Source organism: Trifolium pratense, linkage group LG7 (genome assembly GCF_020283565.1).
Source record: "Trifolium pratense cultivar HEN17-A07 linkage group LG7, ARS_RC_1.1, whole genome shotgun sequence".
NCBI classification, from domain to species: Eukaryota; Viridiplantae; Streptophyta; class Magnoliopsida; order Fabales; family Fabaceae; genus Trifolium; species Trifolium pratense.
The window spans coordinates 45436280-45462781 of record NC_060065.1 but is presented as its reverse complement, the minus strand read 5'-3'; the positions used below and the strand labels follow the sequence as shown (position 1 = coordinate 45462781).

The 26502-nt window shown below is 31.4% G+C and overlaps 5 protein-coding genes across 5 annotated transcripts; 2 read left to right on the top strand and 3 right to left on the bottom strand.

Annotated features, from left to right (window-relative positions):
- Positions 1–5800, top strand: LOC123897713 (rab GTPase-activating protein 22). The gene is made up of 11 exons (XM_045948452.1): positions 1–414; positions 1329–1424; positions 1671–1774; positions 2280–2542; positions 2631–2753; positions 3061–3149; positions 3405–3510; positions 3719–3816; positions 4315–4575; positions 4810–4893; positions 5450–5800. The coding sequence occupies exons 1-11, from the start codon at positions 325–327 to the stop codon at positions 5462–5464; spliced, it is 1329 nt and encodes a 442-aa protein (XP_045804408.1). The 5' UTR covers positions 1–324; the 3' UTR covers positions 5465–5800.
- A 381-nt stretch (positions 5801–6181) lies between these two features.
- On the bottom strand, positions 6182–9717 carry LOC123899588 (COBRA-like protein 10). Its single transcript, XM_045950757.1, has 2 exons — positions 8941–9717; positions 6182–8093 (listed from the first exon to the last, which is right to left on the bottom strand). The coding sequence occupies exons 1-2, from the start codon at positions 9521–9523 to the stop codon at positions 6682–6684; spliced, it is 1995 nt and encodes a 664-aa protein (XP_045806713.1). The 5' UTR covers positions 9524–9717; the 3' UTR covers positions 6182–6681.
- Positions 9718–11106: 1389 nt separating this feature from the next.
- Positions 11107–15876, bottom strand: LOC123897961 (DDRGK domain-containing protein 1). Its single transcript, XM_045948798.1, has 8 exons — positions 15552–15876; positions 15356–15464; positions 14250–14353; positions 13560–13661; positions 13318–13476; positions 13080–13136; positions 11731–11767; positions 11107–11631 (listed from the first exon to the last, which is right to left on the bottom strand). Exons 1-8 carry the CDS (start codon positions 15675–15677, stop codon positions 11426–11428), a joined length of 900 nt encoding a protein of 299 aa, XP_045804754.1. The 5' UTR covers positions 15678–15876; the 3' UTR covers positions 11107–11425.
- Positions 15877–18342: 2466 nt separating this feature from the next.
- Positions 18343–21453, bottom strand: LOC123898189 (protein translation factor SUI1 homolog). Its single transcript, XM_045949081.1, has 5 exons — positions 21298–21453; positions 20422–20510; positions 19517–19725; positions 19386–19439; positions 18343–18594 (listed from the first exon to the last, which is right to left on the bottom strand). Exons 2-5 carry the CDS (start codon positions 20456–20458, stop codon positions 18550–18552), a joined length of 345 nt encoding a protein of 114 aa, XP_045805037.1. The 5' UTR covers positions 20459–20510; positions 21298–21453; the 3' UTR covers positions 18343–18549.
- Positions 21454–22712: 1259 nt separating this feature from the next.
- LOC123898798 (2S albumin-like) lies at positions 22713–23294 on the top strand. Its single transcript, XM_045949814.1, has one exon. The coding sequence runs from the start codon at positions 22746–22748 to the stop codon at positions 23190–23192; it is 447 nt and encodes a 148-aa protein (XP_045805770.1). The 5' UTR covers positions 22713–22745; the 3' UTR covers positions 23193–23294.
- The last annotated feature ends 3208 nt before the right edge of the window (positions 23295–26502 follow it).

Below are 26502 nucleotides of genomic sequence, written 5' to 3'. Positions count from 1 at the left end.
GTAGTTTTTTTGTTTGTCTCATATTTCTTTGAAGCAGGCCAATTGGCCATATTATCTAATTAATTAATACAATAATTAAATACTTTAAATACTAAAAAAAAAAGTTTCTTTTTTTTTTCTTTTGCATTGTTGTTAAGTGTATAGGGACCCCATTTTCTTGAGTTGACAAGGTTTTGTTTCTGGGTCTGCTTTCATCTTTTCAAAAGGATTCAATTTCTTGTTTCTCAAACACGTTTTCCATACTATAAAATCATTGTTTTTTTCTTTGTTCCTTCTTGTGTTTCTTCTTGTTCTTGTTCCTGAAAACTCTTTCAGTTTCTTGTGATGTGGAGAGATCCAGGAGTTTCAGCTGATTCTTTCTATGAAACCAAACCTGATTGCACTGATGTTCCCATTACAAGATTTAAGATCAAGGTTTGTTTTTTACTCTCAAGTTTGTTTTTTTGTTTCTGGGTTTATTGTAATTTTGTTTGGTATGAAGTTATTAACTGTTGGGTATATGAATTATGAAGAGTATTTATTGGATTTATGGAAATTGTTGTTGGTCTTTTAGTGCAATGTATGTAATGAAATTTTGTTAATGCATTTGTTCATTTCATAATGTAAAAGTTTAATTTTTTCCAGAAATAGTTTATCCATGTTTATTAGCTATTTTTAGCTTGTTAAGTTGATAACTTGTAGACTATGCACAGACACCGGTAATGATTTCAGAAAATGACATATGCAATGTAATCACATGCTTAGAAACTTTTGTTCATTTGAGGGATAGATTGTGGTTTTTGTTACCGATTTCTATGTGCAAGGAGGGTTTCATGAACCCAGCTGGGAGTTCCGCATCGGGCGTAGTGAAGTTGGGTTCATGAAGTCCTCCTTGCACATGGAAATCGGTAACTGATTGCCGAAAATTTATATGAGGGTGAATGTGTAAAAAGGGTTGTGGACCTTTACCAATTGTCAGTGATATTATGCTACTTTGTTAACGGAGAAAGATATCTTGATCTTTAAGATAGTGTCTCATTTGCATGTTATGAATTTCAATTGCAGTCTTGTTAAGTATTGAAGTTCATGAATGAAATTTGATGTTCGTGAATTTCAAGTGCAAAATTGAATGTTGATCTTATTGATGATATGACTGTCCTTGTTGGATTTTCATCTTATTTATGAAACATTAAATGGTGTAACTCAATTCGATGATTTTACATTACACCTTAACACAAAATCATTTGTATTCAGATGACGAGTTCTAAATTTATTTGGATTTTCAATCTCATAATGATTGTGTATTGCTCTTTTATTTTTAACTTCTAGATTTTTATTACATTGTCCAGGCTGGTAAAACACTAAGTCCAAGAAAATGGCATGCTGCGTTGAGTCAAGAAGGGTATCTGGATATAGGCAGGACTCTGAGACGAATCTATCGAGGGGTATTCTCTCTTATACAGTTAAAATCCTGGTTCATTATGTTTGAGGATTTAAGGAAATGGTGAATGTTTGTGTTTTTATTGAAAAACATGTCTGATCTTTAGCAATGCATGTGCGAAAATGATGATATTATTGGTTTTATACCAAGACGACTATGATTTGCTTGTGTGCACATGTGTAGAAAGACAAGAATTTATCTGTATGTGCTGTTGTGAGGTTGTTGTTAATTTATTAAAATTGTCATACAGGGAGTCCATCCATCAATTAGGGGAGAAGTTTGGGAATTTCTACTTGGTTGCTACGATCCCAAGAGTACATTTGATGAAAGAGATCGGATAAGACAACACCGAAGGTAGTCAGTTCTCCATTTCCTAATTGTTTTGTACGAATCCTCTTTTTTTCACCTTGTATTGTTGTCACACCACATATCACAAAATCCTAAAGCATTATATGATTTTCAGGGTGTTGTGTTGTGCTACTTTTCGTTTGCATAGATCTTCCTTTTAACACGGGCTTGATACGCCTTAAAAAATATAGCAAGAATTGCATCCAAATCCTATATATAGGGACCATACATAATACCAAAGTTCTAAAAACCAAACTAGATATGATCCGGCAAGACCTCTAGGTTACGGTTCAACTGCTTTAAACCATTCCAACCGGAACAACACTGCGGTTGAACCACTCAAATAACCTAACCATTGACAGTACCGGTTCATAGTTTAACTAGTTGAGCCGTCTAGTTCAGTTCAGTTATTAAAACATTGCATAATGTTGTGTAACTTATAACCGTTGTTTCTGAATTCTAGATCGAAGAGATCATTACTTGAATTTCACTTTTATGTTTATGTCATCAGGAGACAATATGCTACATGGAAAGAAGAATGTCGCCAATTGTTTCCTCTTGTTGGAAGTGGTAGATTTATCACATCACCTGTAATTACCGATGATGGCCAGCCAATTCAAGACCCCATGATTATTCCAGAAACAAATCCAGCCAATGGATTGGCTGTACTTCCTCAAGATAATAATAGGATTTCAAGTATAAATTCCGCAAATATTTTAGAAAATGTGGCAGACAAGAAACTAATCCAGTGGATGTTAACTCTCCATCAAATAGGTTTGTGAATTTTTTGTTGTGCACTGTGTGTTATATTTCTGCTATTTTATGGTAATTAATTTTCAGGCATATATATAACACATTTCAGGTCTTGATGTGGTTCGCACTGATAGGACATTGGTTTTTTATGAGAAGCAAGAAAACTTGTCAAAATTATGGGATATTCTTGCGGTTTATGCTTGGATAGATAAAGAAGTTGGGTACGGTCAAGGTCGGTTAAACACGACTAATCCATTAAATGTTACATATTTGACCTCTTTTTTACATAAACCAGTACTATATGTATATCAATTTCTGATATTTTACTTCATCCATTTTTTTAAGTGGTTAGTTAAAATAAGATCTTGAAGCATATTTTCATTGAAGGAAAATAGATATAATATATCGAGAACGTACTCATTATGCATTAATGTTACTTCCATTTTTTCTTGCAACCTTGTAACAAATAATTGCAAGTTTCATGCACCATTTGCAACTTCTCTAAGCTTAGAGTTTTAACAATTCATAATTCTGAACAGGAATGAGTGACCTATGCTCTCCAATGATAATTCTTCTTGATGATGAAGCAGACGCATTTTGGTGCTTTGAACGCCTAATGCGTAGATATGTAAGCATCTTATCTTGATGCTCTCTTTTATCTTTACTTCTCTTTAGCTCATTTTAATGCAATGGTTTCTTGTAAAGATAGGAAAAAGGGTAAGTAATTCAAGTGTTCAGTTATCAGATATTCCGTCTTTCACAGGGTTTATAGAGAATTAAGTACTTTGATTTGCACTATAGGTTTTTACAAATTTTATTAAGAATATTTCAGATATTCAGCCTTTTCTCAACTTCTTACGATTTATGTTCTTCAATTTTCAAGCGAGGAAATTTCAGATGCATTGGTCGCACTCTCGGGGTGGAGGCTCAACTAAGTAATTTGGCTTCAATTACTCAAGTAGTTGATCCAAAGCTTCATAAACATATAGGTATTTTATTGCACATGTGCTTCTGTATTTATTTATGGTGAACTATAGAAAAATAGAAGAGATTTTCCAATTTTAATCGGGTGGTTTTATATTATTGTTGTTTAAAGATATGATTTGCAAGAAATTATTAATGAAAATGATATGACCATTTTAATTTTCATTTCAAATGGAAAGTAACCATATGTTGTCTTTTAATTTTGGAGCACAGAACATATTGGTGGAGGTGACTATGTATTTGCTTTTCGGATGCTAATGGTTCTGTTTCGTCGAGAATTTTCCTTTTGTGATTCATTGTACCTATGGGAGGTATGTTTGGATTCTTTTTTATATATATACTATTACATTTTATTGAACGAAGGATCATTGAATTGCTTTCTGCAATCATGGATTATGGATGTGCAAACTATATGATATGATTTCTAATTTTGGTTTGCCATCCTTAGTTATTGTTTACATTATTTTCTATTATAAGTTATTGGATCAAATAATTGATATATTTTGTAGTATCTTAAATTATGAGATAGTTTTACGTAATTCACTCCTGTTTGGATTGCCTTATTTGAGTTTATCTACTGGCACAAACATTTGTGAGACTGTTTTGGAGAACTTATGGACACAACTTATGACATGTCCATAAGCTTCAGCTTTTTTCCATAAGCTCTATAGGATAGCTTATGAAAACAACTCCACACCTTATATGAAAGCAATTTGACTTTATTTTTTGTTTAGTTACAACAATACCTCAACTTTCTAAGAATCTTTGTAAAATGATGATTGATGAATAATAGGTTGAAATTTTAACAGATGATGTGGGCACTAGAATATGATCCTCACATGTTCTTGATGTATGAAGAAGCTCAATCAGTTTCTGAAAGAGCTGAGGGTTTCAAAGGAAAAGCAAAGTCAATACGACAATGTGGAAAATACGAGAGACAAAATATGAGAAATGGAGCAAAGGATTCTGAATCTCCTCTTCCTATATCTGTTTTCCTTGTTGCTAGTGTGTTGAAAGATAAAAGTACAAAACTACTCGATGAAGCGCGAGGCTTGGACGATGTTGTCAAGGTTAGTCATGTAACATAACTGTAAGCTGCATTGAATTTGATGTGTAGCAATCATTGAATTTGAAACAAACAAAAAAAATGAAAAATTTATTTTCCATATTTGGTGAACAATCTATATGAAATTCAGTGCTACTTCATTTATTTCATAATAACATTTGTGTTTAAGATGTGATTTTTTGTAAGAAAGATGAAAAATTCTTCTTATGTTTTGTTAATTTCATATAATTCTGCGCAGATATTGAATGACACAACAGGAAATCTAGATGCCAAAAAAGCTTGCATGGAGGCTGTGAAGCTTCACAAAAAATATTTAAGAAAGGTGATGTGTTCTCTACAACTTTTCCTCCTTTTACATATCTTTGTATTTCTATATAACAATGAGAGGAAAAGAAAATTTATTCATAGCCAGTATATTTTGCTGCAAATATTCTCTCACAGACCTATTATATGTTTTCGATACGTCATAATCTCCAATATGTTTAAGGCAAATGCTTAGACTGGTTATATAAACCTTTAAGGCAAAATGTTAATTAGCATTTAAGGTCACTTGTTAAGAATTCACACAAAAAATCTAATGAAAAATATTACAGTGAAGGTTATTAAATAATGTACATTTCGATAAAAAAATTTATATTTCTTAGTTTTTTAGCCTCTTTAGCATGATTAAATTTGTAATCAAGATCTAAGTATTGATCATTAATTACAGTGATCAGGAACAAAACATACTATATTTTACCATTTGCCACGACATGGATCTGTATCTTGCATTGCATTTATCTCCGCATTTACTGTCTTAAACCATATGGCATGTTTGCCTCCTTATTGCTTATGACTGTTATCTTCTAAATATACAAGAATTTTTCTAATTTCTGCAGGCCAAGAAAGCCTAAAACCAAATATATCTGTTGATTCTTTTCCCTTTGGGATGATTAAATGATGTGATGCTTCTTGCATGCTGTCAATATTATTCCTTGGGAGACAATAATGGAGTTCATCAAATTTCGACTGTGATTTGCATAACTGATTAAAGGATCCAAGTTTTCAACCATTAATTAAATTCCCTGAGGGGAATTGTTGTTGTATGTCAAATTAATTTCATTTTTTTTTCTTCTTGTGTATCCAAAAGAACATGTAAAATTGTGTAAGATAATATAATGTTGTACAAACTATGTACTTTGTAACATATTTATGTTGTATTATTACAAAAGGAGAAAACATAAACCAGAGGAAATTCCTTCCATACCATTGATTGGTCAATTGAATAAAGATGCATTTCATATCAACACACTCCGTCGATCAAATAAGAAACAAAAGTTGATAACGTGTATATTAGACGAGTAATTTACTTTAGAAGGTAAAGTAAGTAAATCTGAACTATTAATGAAACCAAACATCGATCGATAGTATATAGTATACACATGCATAGAAACTTAGATGTATAGGGTAACTGGCTGTTAATTTTTCATTAACATTTCAAATTATTTTAGCTTCTAAAGTGAATTGCTGACTTTATGAGGATCCAAATCAAGTTCATGTAATCCCAATCTACACTGATTTTGTGGGGTGTCTCCTAAACATAATAATGCATCATGTATCCTAAAATCTCATTTTGTGCCATAAAAAATGCATGTTTATGCACTAAATTCTTTCACTCAGCATATCATTTGCATTCAACAGCAAAATCACTCCATAATTCTATTCTTGTATGCTCTCTTCCAAATTTCATTATCTGACTTATAATATAAACTTTTGAAACCAAAGAAAGGAAATATTAGTCCCCTCCACCCCCCCCCCCCCCCCCCCCCCCCCCCCACCCCCAAAATTTTAAATTCAAATCATATGATCAAACATATGATCAACTTAAACTAATTAATGATACACAAAAAGGACATCTAATTTGTAATATGAACTAGATATGTAATGAACTATTAGTTCCACACAATCTTATATCAGATCATATATACTGTTATGTACTTTTTACACAAACAAGCTGCATCACTCATCACGCATTCAGTCATAGGCACACAAACCATCTTGATGATAAGACTCAAAGTGCAGTTTTTTACGAAAGCCACGGTTGCAAAATGATAACTATAACAACAATGACTTAGAAAAAGCGATCTGTCATGAGCAAGAATGTCATAAAAGCTGTGAAAATGACTGTAATGACACTGATAGAAGATTTATGCCCTAAACTTTTAGCAGGTCTATGTGGAGGAAGTGCACATTCCATTCCATTGAAGTAAACCTTAGAAGGAAAAGCGTCGCGCACAACATTGAAATCTTTCGCGTGTTTCTTATGAAAAGAAATCACAGACTGTTGTTTCCCTGGCACCCTTGGATCGCCAATATGAGTTCCGTTAGTCTCTCCTGCTAAGTAATTCAAATATTTAAGTCCTTGAAAGAAAATGGTTTTGATACCGGGGATTCTCGTTCCATTAAACGAGTAAACATCTTGAAAATCTTCAAAATGCCTATCAAACTTAATTGCAGCGAACCAATCATCAAAAGAGAAATCTTCCCAATTGAAAATTGTCATCCTAGCCGTCCATCCTTCCTTATGATCAGAACTAACATGCCAGTTAATACTCACAGGACAATTATCTCCACAAGGTAACTTATTCGGAACATGCATGTGTTTGAGTTTCGCCCATGCGCGCGCCTTTAATGTTCTATTCACAAATGGGACAAGAAGTGCATCAGGTGGAAGAAGTAAAGGTTGAGCATTGGCATTACACTTTCTTGTATCATCACAACCACATGCACATGTGTTGCAAGGGATAGCAGATTCATTATAGAAAGCCGAAAACGAAACACAACAACGGTTTTCTTTCGGCTTCGGTTTTGTCATATTGCAAACTATTTGCCAACTGGCAAAAGCTGTTGAGATTGCTTTAAGTCCACTTGGATCAGGAAACTGTTGTGGATCAACTCTAATTGGTGGTCCACATGTGTATTTAGGGTTAATAACACCATCAATGTGCCATTTCATTGGTGGTGTAAGTGCTGTTCTGTTATCATCAGGTGGGATTTTAAAAACTTGCATCTGAAAAATTGATCTTGCTTTGTTCTTATCCATAATAGGTGGTAAAACAGTACCATTCCTACAACACCAAGGTAATTTACCAACTTTTTCATCTTCTTTTCTTTCAGAAGGAAGATCAGAGAGAATAGGCTTTTTTTGACAGTTTGCAACTTGTGAGAAATCTAAGTCACCATAGTATCTTCCAGCAGGACCATATAAACATTCAGAAGGGTCTTTTATGCGAGCGTAAGCACCTTTTAATGTGTTAATGAACTCGCCTTTTTGCCATTCCCATGTTATGTTCCAATGATCAAGACGACCTAATGGATGATTGTTATCCATGGTTATTTGTACATAGTAGCTGGTTTTGAAGGATTGAAGTACGTCATATGCTATGGTTAGGTCGCCATAGCGACGAGGAAGGAACTTTGTTTTCTTGTCAAGTTTGGCTTTGAATTTTGGGTCCTTTTTGCAGCATACAAACATTCTTTGACCTGCATAATAATCCACATTATAAATAAGTGAACAAAATCTTTTTCTCTTCACTGGTATAAAATTTTATTTTATATTTCTACATACAAATATTGGATTAAACTTTTTCTCACGCGTTGGATTAATTTAACGACTGAGAGTGTTGATCTCTCCACCATTAAATTAATCCAACAACTGAGATTTTGTTGCAGCAGTATGAATGATCATGGAGGATTCATACACTATAGCTAGTAGTGTCTTTTGCAGACATTACTTATGCACAGGAAAATTAAACATCACCAATGAAATTGAAGTAATCTCTTTTATCTTAGGAAAAAAAAAAATAACAATTAAGATTTAAGAGAATATAGTCAAAAGAGAAAGAAAAAAATTAGTAACATGTTTTTTTCATATGACAAAAGTTTAATAAAAATTAACACATGATCCCTTTAATCAACCAACATAAAAATGGTCCAAAAATCTCTATTTCCTTTCTACACATTCCAGAATAAAATCATAACACATTATATAAGAAAATTATTTCATGAGTAATATATATATGCATGAGCAAAAATTCATAAGACAACTATCATATTGGACACAAGTGATTAATGTGTTATATCTAAAAAGAATGACGCGGCTCATCAATCGATCAACCCCCGGTTGATTGACAAATCTACGATCTACCCTCAATCAATCGACAAATCTTTATCTTTCAAAAAAAAAACGACAAATCTTTATTATATGAGATTATGCATGCATGCATGAAGAGATAAGAGATATATATATATATATATATATATATATATATATATATATATATATATATATATATATATATATATATATATATATATATCATTAAAATACCTTGACGACTAGCTGCGGGACATTTGAAGCCATCATTAACAAGCTTAATAGTTTTAGGCATAGGTTTACCACCAGCACCAAGTCCAAACTGAGTTCCACTCATCTGAACCCTAACAGTCATTTGAGTATAATCACCAGCCGTTTCAATGGCGGTCCTCAAATCCGTCGCAGCACTCCCAGCAAGTGTAGTCCCATTTCCTACCTCAGCCGGAAAATCATCTGAGTCAACCAGAACAGCCCCGTCGGCCGAAACAAGAATCTCCCTATGCTGAAACCCAATAAACATTTTCCAACCTTTCAATTCCTCGTCCCCAACATTCATCAATGTAGCTTCCGATTTAAACGCCCACGCCTGTGCCGTCACATTTTTTACGTGCGGATATTCTTTTTCCCTTGAGGTTAAACTGTAGGTTAGAAATATTCCGTCGCAGTTTTCGAGTTCAGCTGGTGGTGGTGGAGGCGCCGCATAGTCATCATCAGCTTGTCCGTGACAAATTTCAAAACCGGACAAGATAAACAACAATAATAATAATAAGAGAAATGTTTGGTACGAGGAAGTTTTTACTTCCTTAAACAATTTCATGCTTTGTCTCTCCTTTCAAACAACAGCAACTATTGTTTTTTATTTATTTATTTATTTATTTATTTATTTATTTCTCTTTTGCTTTTGTATGGAGAGAAGAAAAGGTTGATAATTAAGAATGTTGCGGCCGCGGTAAGACGCCGCGGCTGAGGAGGAAAGGAAACTGAAAAGGACGTTATTGTTATGTTTTATTTATATGATGGAGAGGGAAAATTGGAGAAGAAAGGTCAAGCTGAAAGATATGTTCCTCTAGTTTTAGCGGTTGTTTAGGAAGGGCAGGTAAAAGTGTGTGCTATATTTAGAATAGGAAAGAAATTAATGAGAAACACTTGTGTTTACAAGGTTGTTTGTGTTAATAATAACTTGTTTTTTAGTTATTATAATGAAACAATAAAGGAAAGAAAAGAAAGTTAGTAATAAACTTTTTTCACTTTTATGTGAAATACTAAAATATGGTGATTTTTAGTTTAAACCGTTAACTACTATTCTCCAGAAATAAGGTAACATTAACTTGTGGTTTGTGTATAAATTAATTAAGCTAAACTTAGCTAGTTATTTTTTCATCAAAGAAAAAAATAATTAGTTGTTCATGAAAGAACAAAATAGGTTTAATTTATAATCAAACATATTCTATGATTCTTAATTATATTTATAATTAAGTGGGGTATATCAATGTTAATAAAATTAAGTTAATTTTTATGAAAGGAATTTAATCAATATATGTTCTTAATACATATCTTAATTAATAAAATTTAATCTAAAGTTTAATTTAAAAAAAAAAATCAAAATTTAATCCTAAAGTTTAATAAAAATAAGGTTGCATATAATTATTACCATATATAATTAAAAAGTAGTCTATAAGTATCACCAGCCATTAAAAAATATTCAACCATTGTAAAATAAATCAAAATAAATTATGAGTTTATCGGAAAAACAACTGTAAATTTTTTAACTACACACTTTCCTCACTTTAAAAAGCCAAACTCCATTTTTAGTTGTTGTCATCAATCTCTATAGCACTTACATAACTGATAAATTTAGAAGTTGTTGTTTCCACGTAGAAATAATATCATAAAAAAGTCATTAAGTTGGGTCAAAGTACACTTCTATATCTGTTACTCCCTCCGGTCCTTATTATAAGGAACAATTTGGTAAAAACACACATACCAAGAAACCTTATCTTTCTTAATAAAAATTCTAAAATTTTACAATCTATTCCAAAACTAACCTTGGTTTATTAATTTATTCTTAGGGAATATGTCACTCTAATTATCAACAGAACATATGACGAAATTAAAACCCCATCTTCAAGTATTGTTCAGTTGATATGGTATATTTTATATGCAAAGGTCAGGGTTCGAATACGAGATTCTCCACTTACTCACTTGCCAAAAATTAAATTTCTAACCACTAAACTATTTATTTTAAAAAAAAAGTTCATGTCTTAAATTATCAACAGAACATATGACGAAATTAAAACCCCATCTTCATAGTTAATGTGACTGCACAAAATTTTCTTAACAACCTAAAAGACCGAAACCAATATCAAGATTAAAAAGTGAGAAAAGGTACAAGCAATCAGGTTAAGAACTGAAGTTTAAATTTGTCTGTTGTTTAACATGCTCTTAGTTCCATCCGTCTAAAGTTTCAAATTAATTGAGAAATTACATGGTACGGGCACACCCTGAAAGTGGTAAAATTGTTGTGAAGCCAAAGATATGTAATAACTTTCAAAAATAGTGCCTTGGGATATTAATATATGTTCCCATAAAATACAGCAAGTATAGTTTTGGAGTAATATGCTAAGGCAGGCTCAAAGTCATGTACCAAATCCTAATCAAGTGCATTCTTTTTGGTATGTACATCACATGATTTTTCTTCACTCATAAGCCAAAAACCATGTTAGTTCACAGCTATCTCCTCAATGTTACTTAAGTCCTCAGTATAATGAGTCTTTGGTTCTAAATCAATGAACTGGTTTGATTTACTAGCTAAGTGGGAAATGCTAACCCTCCCTTGCCGTTTAATATAATCAGCAACAGCTTTCATCTCTTCTTGTGAGATGTAAATAAATTTCCCCCTATCATCCATGACACCCGAAAGCCGACCTGGACACATAAATAAATCGTTATTTATGTTAGCCCCTTGCACAAAGTGAGGGACAAGTCACATTTGTTAAAAGGAAAGGATACACGAAAGGCTCTTACCCATACTTTCCAGAGAAGCGATGCGATTGATACATTCCTGCATCAGAGGTTACAGTGTCATTAAAAAGGAAGCCCATGGATGAAAAATCTAGCACTTACATATAAGAAATTGATACATAAATAAATTGATGTGCCAAGGAAGGTATAAATATGGTTCCTACTTAGAAACGTTAAAAAAGGATCTGACCAAGTCAGTTTAACACCCATCAAATTGATAATTATTCAGACTCATACGTGCCAAAGCTTTCTCATTCGGAAACCCTGGTCTTGCATTTGGCAATCAACCCAAATTTGTATCCTCGTTGGGTATCCTTGAATTCTAAAGTACTTGCTAGTAATCAAGGGAGTGCTTTGGGACTATCAGTTACTCATAGAACACAAAAATCAAATGGTACAAGTCATTGCATAGCTAGAGTATTAGTATAAGGGTCATGCTAACAAGTGCCCTGCCCTAAGGGCTGCTAACAAGTGCCCTTTGCCATAAGGGCACTTGTTCCTTTGCCATAAGGGCACTTGTTAAAGAAGCAAAACATAAAGTTTTGTATTGAAAAGATCACTTTTTTAGACGTTTTATGACTTGACTACACAATTTCCAAGATATTATTACTATAATTGATTCCTTAACAAGTGTACTTGGGGCATTTGTTAGCATTTTCCGTAGTATAAATATAAATACATGATCACCCATGAATTAAGCCATTGATTATTATGTTCTCTGCCACACAAGTCCTTTGTTTTCCTTTCTCAGTAAACTTTTGTCTACAAGATATCAGTGGTATCATCTATCTTGAACATTTGATTCTCCCCAGCTCCCATTACAATATGATAAAAAAGTTCAAAATACTTTTAAAAATATTTAATGTCCTCAGGGTAGGCTGATCTTTCTAATTTATATTGACTTTCATTCCATTGTTTTTGGGAAAAGTAATTAGATTTTGGAGGAATGGTGGTGAGTTATCAGGCGCTTATGGAGTATAAGAGTCCGTGTGTAAATAAGATTAGTCACATTTGTTAATATAAACAGAGGGACAAGTCATCTATATAACCAATCTCTGTAAATAGTGGAATACTATGTGCTCTCTATTACATCTCCCTTTGTTTTCCCTCTCTCTCTCTTTACACATTTATTCTTTCAGCACCACTAAAAAATCCTCCGACTAAATATATGAGTAGAAAAATCAAACTAGGTGCAAAATATCTTGCATATAAATCATAAAACATACTAGCATAGCAGAATTTACTATTCTGTTACACTGTTGCTCGCATAAACAAGCAGCAACAAACAAAATAAAAAATTAAGAGGTGACAGAGGGAATAGATTGGCTGATCCAGATAAAGGAAAAGAATACCTGTGTACGTAATTTAAATTCTGCAGCAAGATCTTCTAAGGGAACACATTTGTGCTTCTGAATGATTACACAAAATTGATGCCTAAATTAGAACAGTTATAAAACCTCCCAGATTGTTAAATTATAACCCTAGCTAATTTCCAATAGGTTTCAATACCATTTGGAAATAAATATACTTTGGACAACTTATCAAGGCAAAATAAGGAAAGTAAGGATAAAGTGCAAAACAGAAAATAACCTTTATATATTCAACAAAATTGGTAAGCAAGTCTTCAGTTTTGTCCTGCTCCTCTTCGAGTGTACCTTCATCATCAACTGAAAATTCGCCTTTCCACTTCTCAAATTCTAACGCAGCAGCTTCCTCTTCCTTAGCCTTTTGTGCTTTGGCTTCCTCTTCCTATATGAACATGAGCTTTGCCAATCAATAGACCATAAGAAAGCCAACCCCAATATTAAATCAGAACAAGGATATTGACTCACCAACTTACGCTCCTGTGCCTCACGCTCTTCATCCTTCAGCCTCCGCATTTCTGAATAACGGTCTTGTTTTGATTGCCTTGATTCTCGAGTAGCTTCTTCAGCCTTTCAAAAAAATGACCAAAATTAAAATATTAATGTCCTTGTAGCTCTCTCCCACTTGCTTCCAAGTGATGAGCTTTGGAACAAAATGGCATTGGTTTTTTAGCTCGAGAGTGAGCAGAAGAGGTTCCTGCTGGCACTCATGGGTAACTCTATGGGATAAGTGGATCGGTCACCAAGCCGATTAGCCATCCACTACAGTTTTCGGATGATGCCTTAAACGATAAATTTTTCACTAATAGTGATATCTGAATATCACATCAACTATTCATCAACGCAACCCTATCATGTGCATGACAGTTTAAACAATAGTTTGATAGTTTACACAATTATAAATGTCAGTATCCTTATTAAACCTTTATATACACATTACACCTTTCGTTTTGAGAGAAACCCTCCATTTTGGTTAGTCAAATTCAAAATATTTTGAGACAAACCCTCCATTTTGAGAGAAACACATTACACAGAGGTTATGAACACATTACAAATAACAAGAAGCCAGCCAAATGTATATCCTAGTATCTTTAATAATTAATAATATTACCAATAAAAAAATCAACCAGTTGCAAATGTGTAATAAAGAAAGAATACCTGCCGCCGAGCTTCCCTCTCTTGCCTTTTGATTTCCTTTTTCTTTGATGCTTTGGCCTCATACTCCTCACCAGCAGCTTCATTGTCACTTTCATCTGCAGAATCTGGTCAAATGTATGCAATTGATCACTTCACAGATGCATTTCAATTTCAAGATGCAATTCATTAACATTGTTCCCACAAGGCACTGGGCAGCATATATTTAATATTTTGACATCACATCACCTTCTAGTTCAAGAGTACTTCCACATAACAAAAACAGAGAGCAATATAACAATGGCAAGTAATTGACTCCACAATATAAAATATCTAGTGAAATAACAAATTAAAGAAATATGCACAAAGATCCGCCAAACTATCGTAGTTTTAATTTTCACGTCCATCAACCCTTTCTAGTAGAAAACAACACATCTTAACCTAAATTACATCTTTTATCATTTTTATTTACCAAGGCATTGTATCAAACATAGAAATCTACAAAATAATACTCAAACCAAAGTACAACATTTTCAAATTAGTCCCTAAATCATGGAAATCATGTTAAAATTCTCTAAATTACACTTTATACATCAAATTAGTCCATGAATTTGATACTCATTGTTCAAATTAGTCTTTAAAACACCTAACATGAAGACTAATTTGACCAGCAAAATCAACATAATTTCAATTAATCCATTATCTTCATAATTTCAATTAATTTGTCCGACTAATACAAATTCAATAACTTCAAGCATATTTCACAAATTACGCGTCTGTTTGGATTGACTTATTTGATTTTAGATACCGATATAAGCATTTGCAAGACTGTTTGAAAGAGCTTATGGAACCATTTTACAACTCATAAATTGTTTTTAGCTTATTTCCATGAGCAATTCAGTATAGCTTATGAAAACAGCTTATGCCTTATATGAAAATGAAAACAAGCACTTAATTATCAAAATAGCTTATACTTAGGAACTTATAAAATAAGCAGTTATGCTAAAAGGACTTAATTAAGCTGTAATTCAATTATTTATTTTCGAATCCAACATTATCACGCAAGATAAACAGCAAATAAAATCAAATTTCAAAAAAATCAAATTAAATCAAACAAGTTCAGTATGAACCTTGTTGCGTTGCAGGAGGAGCCGATGAAGTGCTAGCACCAGATGCAGCCGGTCTCCGACGCATGCGGCGAGTAGCAGTGGCACGTACCACAGTTTCTCTTACCGGAGCCTAATGATTCATTCATAAATGAACTAAGAATTCGAATTTTGTTAATTAAAATGGTGAAATTAGGGTTTTGGATTGGAAATTGCAAACCTGTTGAGGTTCATCGTGAGAAGAAGAAGAAGAAGATTGAGAATCGTGATGGCGTTTCCATAGATAGAGTGGGATTAGTGCTGCTACCAGAAGCATCGATAGTATTGCTACGAATAGTTCATCCATTTTTTGAAGCAAATGAACGGAACGAAACGAAACGGTTTGTGTTGTTCTTCTTCTTCGTTCCTTTCGTTTTTATTCTTTCTCTTTCGTAATTGATTTCTAATGTCTTAACTGTGCTCGTTAATTAGTCGTTACTTGAGCAAAACGATGTCGTTTTCTCGAATTAGGATCTATTTTTCCGAAAGAAATTAATAGAGCTCCATTCATTGTTTATGTGTTTGGACTTTGGTGTATAAATGCAAATATTTTTAGAATGAAAAATGCTACTAAGAAACTTAAGAAAGAGAAAATCAATATTTAACACTAACAAATTACTTAGATAAAAAAAAAAAGAAAACACTAACAAATTATAATTATTCTTTCTTTCAGGTTAGCCAATTTTTAATTAGTCTAATTCTCTATTTTAAGGATATTTCTCTTTCTTCTTTAAATTTTTCTTTCTAAATAGTAATGTTCTTTCAGAATTCACGACATATTTTTGTTTAACTTAACTTTTATGTGCTCTTTTTATGACACTCCTTTTAAAGAAAAACAATTGTTCACTCGGACATTAGTAATTGAGGAGTAGGGAAGACAAAATATTCATACCTATAGATATTCGCGGATAAAACCCGTCATGGATACGGGATGGATAACTTAATAAATATTCGCGGATGAAATAAATAGATATTTCAACTACCCGTTACTTAATAGATACGGATGCGGATTTAATGGGATCCACGCTTGCGGATATCTGTACCCGTTAATAAATAATAAAATTATTTAAATATCGTTAGTTATTATATACAAAAGAAGGAAAATAAATGTGGTGACTTTGTTGTTATTTTTTTTTTTTTGTCAAATAGACTTTGTTGTTAAATTAAACATTATGAATATTATTGTGTTAATGTTTTTTTACTTTTTTTAAGAAATTTTAGATAATTAAAATAATCATCCATGAATATCTGTTAATTATTGTGTTAATATTCACGAATACCTCAAAGCTTATGAATTACCCACTTACATCCTATCGAGGACTATTTATTTTGAGAAATAAAGTTATTTCTATCATATTTTTCTCCGTTCTTTTCTTGTAGTTAAGATCCTATTTGCTTCTTGAAAAATTTCTTGTAGTTAAGATCTATTTGCTTCTTAAAAAATATCCTATTTGCTTCTTAAAAAATTTCTTGTACTTAAAAGATCTATTTGCTTCTTAAAAAATATGGAACAGATACATATATCATATTTAATCAACATCATATTTATTCAACGGGAGACAAAAATAGCATACTATCCACCCCATATGGATATCCATGTTGAGGACTTTCTATCATATTTTTTCCCCGTTCTGATCTTGTAGTTAAAGCTTATGAAATTTGTCCAATCCAGTATTTTTAGGTCATATAAAACTTTTTAATTTGTTAAACAATAAAAATCCTTCCAATTATATCAAAAAATAGAAGTCTTTCCAAAGGATTGTAGAAATGTAGAATGTGGTGAGACTGGTAACAACAAAAGCCCTAGCACGGTAAACCTATACACTAAGTGTGTGTTTGGTTAAGTGGTGACTAGAATTGATTCTGACGGAATTGAGTTTGGTAGAATTGATTCTGATAAAATTGAGTTTGGTAGAATTGATTTATGTTTGGATAAATTAACATATAAGTGATTCTCAATATTTGATGTTGTTTGGACAATTTGAACCAAAATCACATTTAAATGCATAATTACCATATTGGGTTTTAAATTTTAATATGTATATTTTCATAAAAATAAATTACTGATCATTTTTGTAACATTATAAAAACAAAAAAAAATATTGATAGTTAAATATAATCACATCCTTAAAAAATACTCCTTAATTTTTAAAAATAATGAATCAGTGATTTTTAAAATTAATCAATCATGCATGTTTTGTTGGGAGACAAAAAAAATCCAACCCAATATAGTAAAAAAAAAACAAAACAAAATTAACAAAAACCCAAACCCAATAGTAAGTAAACAAAACAAAAAATCCTATAAAATTCTCGATCCAATTTATCGGTCCTAACTAGAACATTCTATATTTGTGGAGATTGATCTCTCTCCTCATCTCTTAATATTCTGCTGTCATTATTCTATCCTCCCATATCTCAATATTTTCTCATTTCTACAATTTCTTCATTGCTCAGAACTTTTTTAATGACCACAAGCTTGCAAAGGGGAAAGACCCATATATACATGGTTGTGGGTTTGAGAGGGAAAGAAAAACATGCACTTGAATCTGGGTGATAAATTTTTCATTTGTGTTCTCATTGCTATTTGGTTGAAGCTTCTGTGAGGATTGAGTGTTTTCCTCACTCTTCCAATTCCACTTTAATTTTTATTCCACCCCAAATCTGCAAAAGCTTGAAGTGATGAAGAAGAAGAAAGTTGTTTATGTGAGGAAAATCGGAGAAGCTATGGGTATTTAGGTAAGTATACATGTCATTGAAAATTAATTGTTTGGAATTGATTTTGCTTTGACACAAAAGCTCCAATTTGTAGCTTTGAGCAGACTCACATTTGGGGCTACATAATCACGTTAGAGATTCACTTTTGCAGTTATCCAAACATAACATAAAAAGGTTGAAATCACGTTTAGCACCAGACTCACGTTTGGGGGTAAAAAAACTCATAACCAAACATACACTAACGCAACCAAGTATCAGAAATGTTAAATGAAGTCTTATAAAACTCTATTAAAATCCATCGGTACATATTATTTAAGGAAATATCACATAATGTCATAAATTCCATAATACCACATCACAACTGTCGGAAAAAACCAGAACACAAGAAATACCACAATCACAATATCATATACCCAGCTCGAAGTGAGCCAGATACAACTTAACAGTTTCAAGTTTCCAGCTGCTCAGAAACCATGAATTTTAATATGCTCCTTCTTCACAATTCCAGCCTGTTTAAGTTGACAAGTGCAGAAGAAAAAGGATTTGATTAGGAAAATTAAAGGCAACAATTATACAAAAAAAAGTTCCTGATATATTCAAATTCAGATTTCCATACAAAAAAAGACATGAATAAATGTATGCCGCTAGAGGGCAGAAAAAATATGAGAAGCCATCAATAATCAATAAGAATATAACAGAGCATTGTGGACCATACCCAACACGGTTCACTCAATTTATCTGAATCAGTTTTTACTATAGAGGCATACATCCACTAAATATAAATTTATGGGCACGTCACTCCCTTTTCCCATCAAAAGACTATTTACACAAAAGATTAACCAACAAAGATAAAAATCGCAGTATCAAACAACTCATTAAGTCCTTTAAAAACACATACAGTAGTTTCATTACCAGATCATTTCCAATGAGGAGAAAAAACATACTTAGCAGATATGCTAAAAAATAGTAGGATAAGCTCATTTCCCAAACACCTCTATATTTTGGTTAACAAGTTTATCAGCTAGTTCCAATTCCAATAAGCTAGGCAGCAAGCTTATATGCCTTTAAAAACAGACTCTTCTTATACTAATAGAAATAGACTCTTAATCTCAGAAAACCACTCGGATAAATTACACCACTGAAAATGCCACAGGTAAAACAGAAAAATTAGAAGAGAGGATGGGCACTTAACCAGAAATACACATGGAGTTCAGGATGGACAAATTTTTTGTCTTAAAAAAAATATAAGCACTTCAGACAGCATACAGGATAAAACCAAAGATGTGGAGTCACTCATTACCTGGACTAGGAAGGTAGATACATTCTTCCTCTGATCGCCTTGAAGTTGAATAACCTACATGATAAAATATGTTATTTGAAGTAACAAGGAGTAGATAGATCATTATCTAACAAGAGGGTGTCAACACAGACCTGTCCTTGCTCTGGGTCCTGGACAACTGTACCATTACAACAAAACTCCTTCTTAAGGTCTTTAAGAATCTTGTTGTAACTGAATTCTTTCTTCAATCCCTGGACAGTTGTCAAGCTTTTCCTACCATTTCGCTGCTGTATACGAATATGCACGTACTCCTTTGATGACCCAGCACCAGAGTCCTCAGCATTTGCCTCAGCAAAAGGATCTAAAATTGTTGGCACACACCCCACACAGGAATCATAAATATGTTATATAGTAATAAAATAATCAACAGTTAAACCAGATTATCACAGCAATCATCTATTTCTATTCCACATCTACATATAAATGTTGTGAGGTTGTAAGAATCAATTTTACATGTTAACCACTACGATCACAAACTTTAAAACCCAAAGTATCAATGCATTAAAACTCAATCTTCAACCACCTTAAGCACCCCGAAAAAACTATATCAGAGAAAAGCTCTGTACAACTCATGGCAACTTTCAAGCCTCTTGTTCAAAGATGAAATGTTATCTAATTGACATTTGCCAGGATAATAATATTAATTCTCTGATAATAGTTAAATGTGACAAATAAGCTCAGCCTACTGTCAAAGAAGTCTAAGTGACAGAAATATCAATAAACAAGCATCTACATTTAACATAAAAGAGCAAATAGCATTTATTAGTTAATTGTGATGTATATATAATGAAACCTAAAGATAATCTGACTGACTAAAAATTCAAAACAAAAATATGCTAATTTTATTAATCTGAGCCAGTATTTTCAAAGAACCCAACCATACACAACAAAATTGCACAACCCATGACTACCCTTTCACGAAAGAATGCATATCATCAACAAAACAATTAATCTGACAGACAACACTCATCAAAGAGGTCAAGATGTTGCAACTTACCGAAGGTAGTAGGAATTTGTGCGTCTAATTCAGACATGAAACTTAACTCTCCCAGAAACAGAATATCCCACCAACTAGATAGCTCACACCTGAATTTAGAATCAAAATGTTAGCATAATAATTATAATAATAACAATATAAGCTCCACATTAACACAACATCAAAACCATTGTCAATAAGCATCGACAAACCCAACTGAAACAATCAAACAATATATCTATCATTATCAACACTAATAAACACAATGGAATAAAAACACCCTGAACAAATCAGTATCCAGAGAGATCACAGAGCCTTAATCTGGGCTGAACACGATGATTGAAATCAAATAACTCAATCAAATTCAACATTTATTTAAAACAAATTATCCCCAAAGTTCATCTACAATATCATAACAGTACCCAAAAACAAAAAAATTAGTATTCACTAACATGAATTGAAATCAAATTCAATATTTCTTTGAAACAAATTACTCCCAAATTTCATTTACAATCTTAAAATTACAAAACAAATTATTCATTATGTTATACCACATGCCTAAAAATTGACACAGACAAAAAAAAATTACAATTCGCGACTAAAAAATTTATGATTGAATGCTAACAGCTATAATCGACGAGATCTGAATCACAACACTTACAGAGGAAAAACTCCGAGACTTAAAAAATTATCAAATATCCAAAATCCAACCAAATACACAATTGGAAGAAACAAGATCTGATCGAAACTAAATAAAACCCCTAAAATTTAGACGAATTGAAATGAAATTGAGACTAATTTTATCGCGAATAAACCTAAACCAAACTCTATAATTAAAAAACGAAAAATTAGATCTTAAAAAGGATAAGACAAAAAGGAACAATGATCTGATTTTACCTGATCCTAGTTTAGGGTTTCGATGCGTGAAGAAATAGGCGATTTGCGAAGAATAGAAACCCTAAAATTGGATAAGGAACGACCTTCTCTCGTTGAGATTGATTTGTTTGGAAGCAGAGAAAGTAGGGGAGATAAATTTTGAGAGAAGAAAATATAGAGAAAAATTGAAGGGGTAATTTGGGGATTAGAGATTTCTACTTGCGAAAATGGGTTAGGGTGTTCACGCGCTAGCTTTTAGTAGGTGGGGCCCAAAATATGGTGGTGAAACTTTGGCGAGTGGGGTTCAGTTGTTTGGTTGAGACGGTGGGAGTGACGTTTTTGTATAAGGATAGAAATGTCAATACGTGATAGTACTAAGTACTAGAAAGGAAGAGTAGAGAAGCTTGGAAAGAACGCTTGGTCATGTTTGCCAAATTTTAAGTTGTGGATGGCAAATTAGGCAGATTGTTAGAAGATCATAATAAGTCTCTCACCAATGTACTATATTTTTTATTCATTAGATAAAATGGATTGAATGAGGTGCATGATACAGTTAGTATTATATAATTTTCATAAAAAATAAAATAAAATTTCCAAAAAAAGTTACCATATTACAATTCTTCCTTTGATCTAAAGCAATATCAAAAAGTCCTCTTATGATCTAAACCAAGATCACAAATTATCTAGCTATCACAACCTGATTTACCTTACCAATGTACCCTCAAACAGTTATAACAAATTGAATTGAGTAAGATCTTTATAAAGATTAGCAACGTTTCTTTGGCTCTAAGCTTAAGCAAACCTAAACCGGTTGTGAAGCTTATAAATGAAATACACTCAAAATACTCATGAGATACTATAACAATTTAGTTGATTATTATGATATTTTATTGATTTGAAATATTTTTAAAATACAATTGTGCCCCTTAATTTAAATATGTATGAGAAAAAATAAAAAAAATTAGGAAGGGGTAGATAATAAATTCATTAGTATCTTCATTTAATAACCTTCATTTAATAAATTGAATAAATTAAAAAATATGAGTCACTCAATAATTTAATGTGTCAACGTTACAAATATGAAGATATATGTATTTCAATTATATTAATATATATTAATTTTGTCACACTTAATTATATACATTTTATCCATGCTATTAATTAAATTTGGGTGGTGTGGTTTATCAAAAAAATCCAAATGAAGCAATCTAGCTGTTTGCACCAAAGAAAACCACCTGACCCATGGCATGAAAATGTCATACGTGGAAGCCTATAAAATATGCCAAGATGCATCAAACATGGACACCAAAACCCTCCTTCACCCATTTCCTTTCCACGTATATCTAACTTAGTAACATGCAAACACCTCAATTCATCAATAAATACCACCCTCTATCCCTCTTTATTACTCATCAAATCAAATAAGAGAAAAAAAAAGTAATAGCACAAACTCAAACCTTCACAAAACAATGGCAAGACACAATATTATCCTCATAGCTTTTCTTCTTGCATTAGTTCTCTTCATTGCTCACACTAATGCTTCAAGGGAAAAAGAAATGCCAGAAAGTTGCCGCAAGCAACTCGATAGTTTAGACCTAAAACATTGTGAGAAACACCTAATGAAGAGGATTCAAAAAGACGAAGATGAAGACGAGGATGAAGATATTCTGAAAATGAGGGGAATCAACTATATTCATCGAAACCGCGAAGAAGATCTTAAGGAGATGTGTTGTTCTCAGCTTAGTGAAGTTAAAATGTTGGATTGTAGGTGTCAAGCTTTGCAAGAGATAATGGAGAATTTGAGTGACAAGGTGCATAAGAAGGAAATGGATGATATGGAGATGGAGGTGAAGAAATTACCTATGAGGTGTGGCATGGCACCACCTCTTGGGTGTGACTTGAGCATGGATGACTAAAAAAATAAGTATGGGATCATGAGATAGCTTAATTATGATATTAATTAAGTTACTCCCTATGCTTTTGTAATGTAATAAAGATCATTATGAAATGATCATGAAATGAAAGCACATATATAATGTGGTTTATGGCTCTTTGCCTAATAAGTTGTGTTTTGTTAATATGGACTTGTTGATGTTTGAAATTAAATTTAAAAAATCTAAGCTTTTGCAAGTTTATTGGTTTTGCTCTCAAATTTTAATTTGTTGTCTTTTTTATATAAAAAAAATACATAAACGATTATTTAAAAATTTAAAATTGTGTATATTTGTCAGGTCATCCATTCCTGAACTATAAGAGAGGATATTTTTTCCATTGACTATAATATTCTTTCCCAGACTAAGGTATTGTTTGACATGACTTTTTTTTTTCTTCTTTTATTTTAGAACCAAAAAGTTAGGTGAAACAACAATTTTTAAAAGCTCTGGTAAGAAAAAGAAAAACAAAACTGCTTCTATATTTTAAAAAAAAATTATAATATATTATCAAATATATTTTTTAACCTTATCTATTACTAATATATTAAAATCGATTACCACCAAAGTTCTTAATTTATCCTTATTACTTTTAACCACATTGTAAGTTTTATATCTTTCTTTTTAATTTTACTAAAAAATATATTAAAAAAATATAGAAAGATGATATATGCCTAAAAATAGGAACAAAACAGAACAATCAATACAACAATAAAAAATTATAGAAAGTTAATTCAATAAAAAAATTATAGAAGAAAAAAACCCGCATAAAATTAGGAATATAAAAAAATATAAACAATACAATATTTTTCATAAAAAAAAAAAGAAAAGCGACATAATTTTATTTTATAAACGAAACATAACTAATATTACTATAAAGTTTACTACTAATCATTAATAATAATATAATAAAGTTTATTCCTATCAAACTTACTAAATTATCATAAATATTCCTAATAAAAATTCTAATTTTTGATTAAAAATATACACGGGACCATTATTTGTTACTGAAACATAAAAAATTGAATAAATAAGTTTACGAGAAATACTAATTACCACAATAATTCCACATATTTTAATAATATTATATAATGAATATTTCAATATTTAATTTTAAATGAATTTTTTACATTAATATAGTGACAAACTAAAATATCGATAAAAGTCTATAGACACGTGCGAATGCACGGGTCTCTAAACTAGTTATAATAATAATAAGGTTTTAATGCAGTTTTGGTCCCCCTATTTTCAATTTCTTAAAGTTTTGATCCCCCTATTTCAAAAATCAACTTTTTGATCCCCCTATTTTAGTTTTTCTTGAGTTTTGGTCCACCACTCCATTTTATGGTCAATTTTGATGACATGTCAAGGTCATTAATGACATGTCATTGCATACTTGGCCAAAATAATATACATGTCATTAAACTTTTTCTTACACTTCAATAAATATATTTTAAATATTAAGAAAATTAAAAAAATTTATAAAAAAAGTTAAATATATTAATTAGTGACTGATATTTTTTTATCTCTCTCTTTAATCATATTCAACACCATCGTCATCCTTCATCATATTTTTCTATCAACACCATCATTCACTCCATCAAAATAAGTTTCATCAACAACAACAAACCCAAAACCCAAATAATGGAAGATCACATTTTTAATATTGAGTTGCAGAAAATAAATGAAGAACAAACCTTAATCCATAAAACAAGATAAATACCAAATTGAATAACAACAATAAAAAAGAGAGTGATGACGATGATGTTGTATGTCGGTATCGATTAGAAAGAGGACATTAATGTGGATGAGGGGATGCCGAAGACTTCTAGAGGGAGAGTGAATGGGTTGAACGATCTGTAATTTTCGATGCTGATGTTGATACTGATAGTCTGATACTGATGATGTTGTATGGGTTCTTAAGATTTTTCAAATTTATTTTTTCTTAGATTCAACATCAATTTGGGAATAGATCAATTTGAGAATAAATCAATTAAGGTTTTTTTTTTTTGAATTTGAATAACAAAGATTAGAAATTTTGACAAAGATGATGAATCAATGATGATTCTCTCGTGATAACGATAATATGGTATGAACAATTTGAGATGAATTTTTTTTAATAACAATTTGTAAAACAAATAAATTATTATTATATAGTAATTCATAATCATTTTTTATTTTTCTTCTTAGAAATTTTCTAATTTCTAAATTGAAATAGAATAAAAAATTAATGACATGGATAATGTTTTTGCCAAGTGTACAATGTCATGTCATTAATGACCTTGACATGTCATCAAAATTGACCCTAAAATGGAATGGAGGATTAAAACTCAAAAAAATTAAAATAGGGGGACCAAAAAGTTGGTTTTTAAAATAGGGGATCAAAACTTCAAGAAATTGAAAATAGGGGGACCAAAACTGCATTAAAGCATAATAATAATAATAATAATAAAAAAAAATTTATCCTTTTTTTATTTATTTAAGAAACGTAAGATTTATCAAACAACTTTAATTTTAGTTTTAAAGCTATTATTTCTAACTTTATGATTAAAATAGTTTTTACACCTATAAAAAGTTGGATCAAACGATATCTTAATCACTCTCACTTGATATTTAACAATCTTTTTTCAAGTGAGTTCCTACATTATATAGTTGATTCGGACTAGGATCCACTATATAGTTGTTGCATTTTGTTAGAATAAAAAATGTACACCGAATAGTATCGCACGGGTCTCTAAACTGTTTATAATAATAATAATAAAAAGTTTAACCTTTTTTTTATTTAAGAAACGTAAGATTTACCAAACAATTTTAATTTTAGTTTTAAAGCTATTATTTCTAACTTTCTGATTAAAATAGTTTCTACACCTAAAAAAAGTTGGATCAAATAGTATCTTAATCACTCACACTTGATATTTAACAATCTTTTTTCAAGTGTGAGTTCCTACATTATACATTTGATTCGGACTAGAATCCACTATATAGTTGTTGCGTTTTGTTAGAATAAAAAATGTACACCGAATAATATATAAAATTCGTTTTTAATTAAAACCATTCAAATATAATAATTAACATGCTAAGTTTTTTTTTTAATTATATATATTGAGAATTATACAGAACAATAAGGAACACCATATAAAAATAAACAAGGATATATTGTAATATGTACTTCCTCCGGTTTTATATATAAGAGAAAATTTATTTTTTAGATTCATTAAAAATCTAATGTATCTAAACGTTTTCTCTTATATATAGGATCGGAGGAGTAGTTTTTTTTTTCTTTTTCATGTGTTGT

Coding starts and splice junctions, on each gene's coding strand:
- LOC123899588 (XM_045950757.1), bottom strand. CDS start 9,523: ATGAAATTGTTTAAGGAAGTAAAAACTTCCTCGTACCAAACATTTCTC. Junction 8,094..8,940: donor TCCCGCAGCTAGTCGTCAAG/GTATTTTAATGA, acceptor ATTATTATGCAG/GTCAAAGAATGTTTGTATGC.
- LOC123898798 (XM_045949814.1), top strand. CDS start 22,746: ATGGCAAGACACAATATTATCCTCATAGCTTTTCTTCTTGCATTAGTT.
- LOC123897713 (XM_045948452.1), top strand. CDS start 325: ATGTGGAGAGATCCAGGAGTTTCAGCTGATTCTTTCTATGAAACCAAA. Junction 1,425..1,670: donor TGAGACGAATCTATCGAGGG/GTATTCTCTCTT, acceptor ATTGTCATACAG/GGAGTCCATCCATCAATTAG. Junction 2,754..3,060: donor AGAAGTTGGGTACGGTCAAG/GTCGGTTAAACA, acceptor AATTCTGAACAG/GAATGAGTGACCTATGCTCT.
- LOC123897961 (XM_045948798.1), bottom strand. CDS start 15,677: ATGGATGAACTATTCGTAGCAATACTATCGATGCTTCTGGTAGCAGCA. Junction 15,465..15,551: donor CTCACGATGAACCTCAACAG/GTTTGCAATTTC, acceptor ATGAATCATTAG/GCTCCGGTAAGAGAAACTGT. Junction 13,477..13,559: donor AGGCACAGGAGCGTAAGTTG/GTGAGTCAATAT, acceptor ATGTTCATATAG/GAAGAGGAAGCCAAAGCACA.
- LOC123898189 (XM_045949081.1), bottom strand. CDS start 20,458: ATGTCTGAATTAGACGCACAAATTCCTACTACCTTCG. Junction 19,726..20,421: donor ACAAATTCCTACTACCTTCG/GTAAGTTGCAAC, acceptor CAACAATTTTAG/ATCCTTTTGCTGAGGCAAAT. Junction 19,440..19,516: donor AGGACCCAGAGCAAGGACAG/GTCTGTGTTGAC, acceptor TTTATCATGTAG/GTTATTCAACTTCAAGGCGA.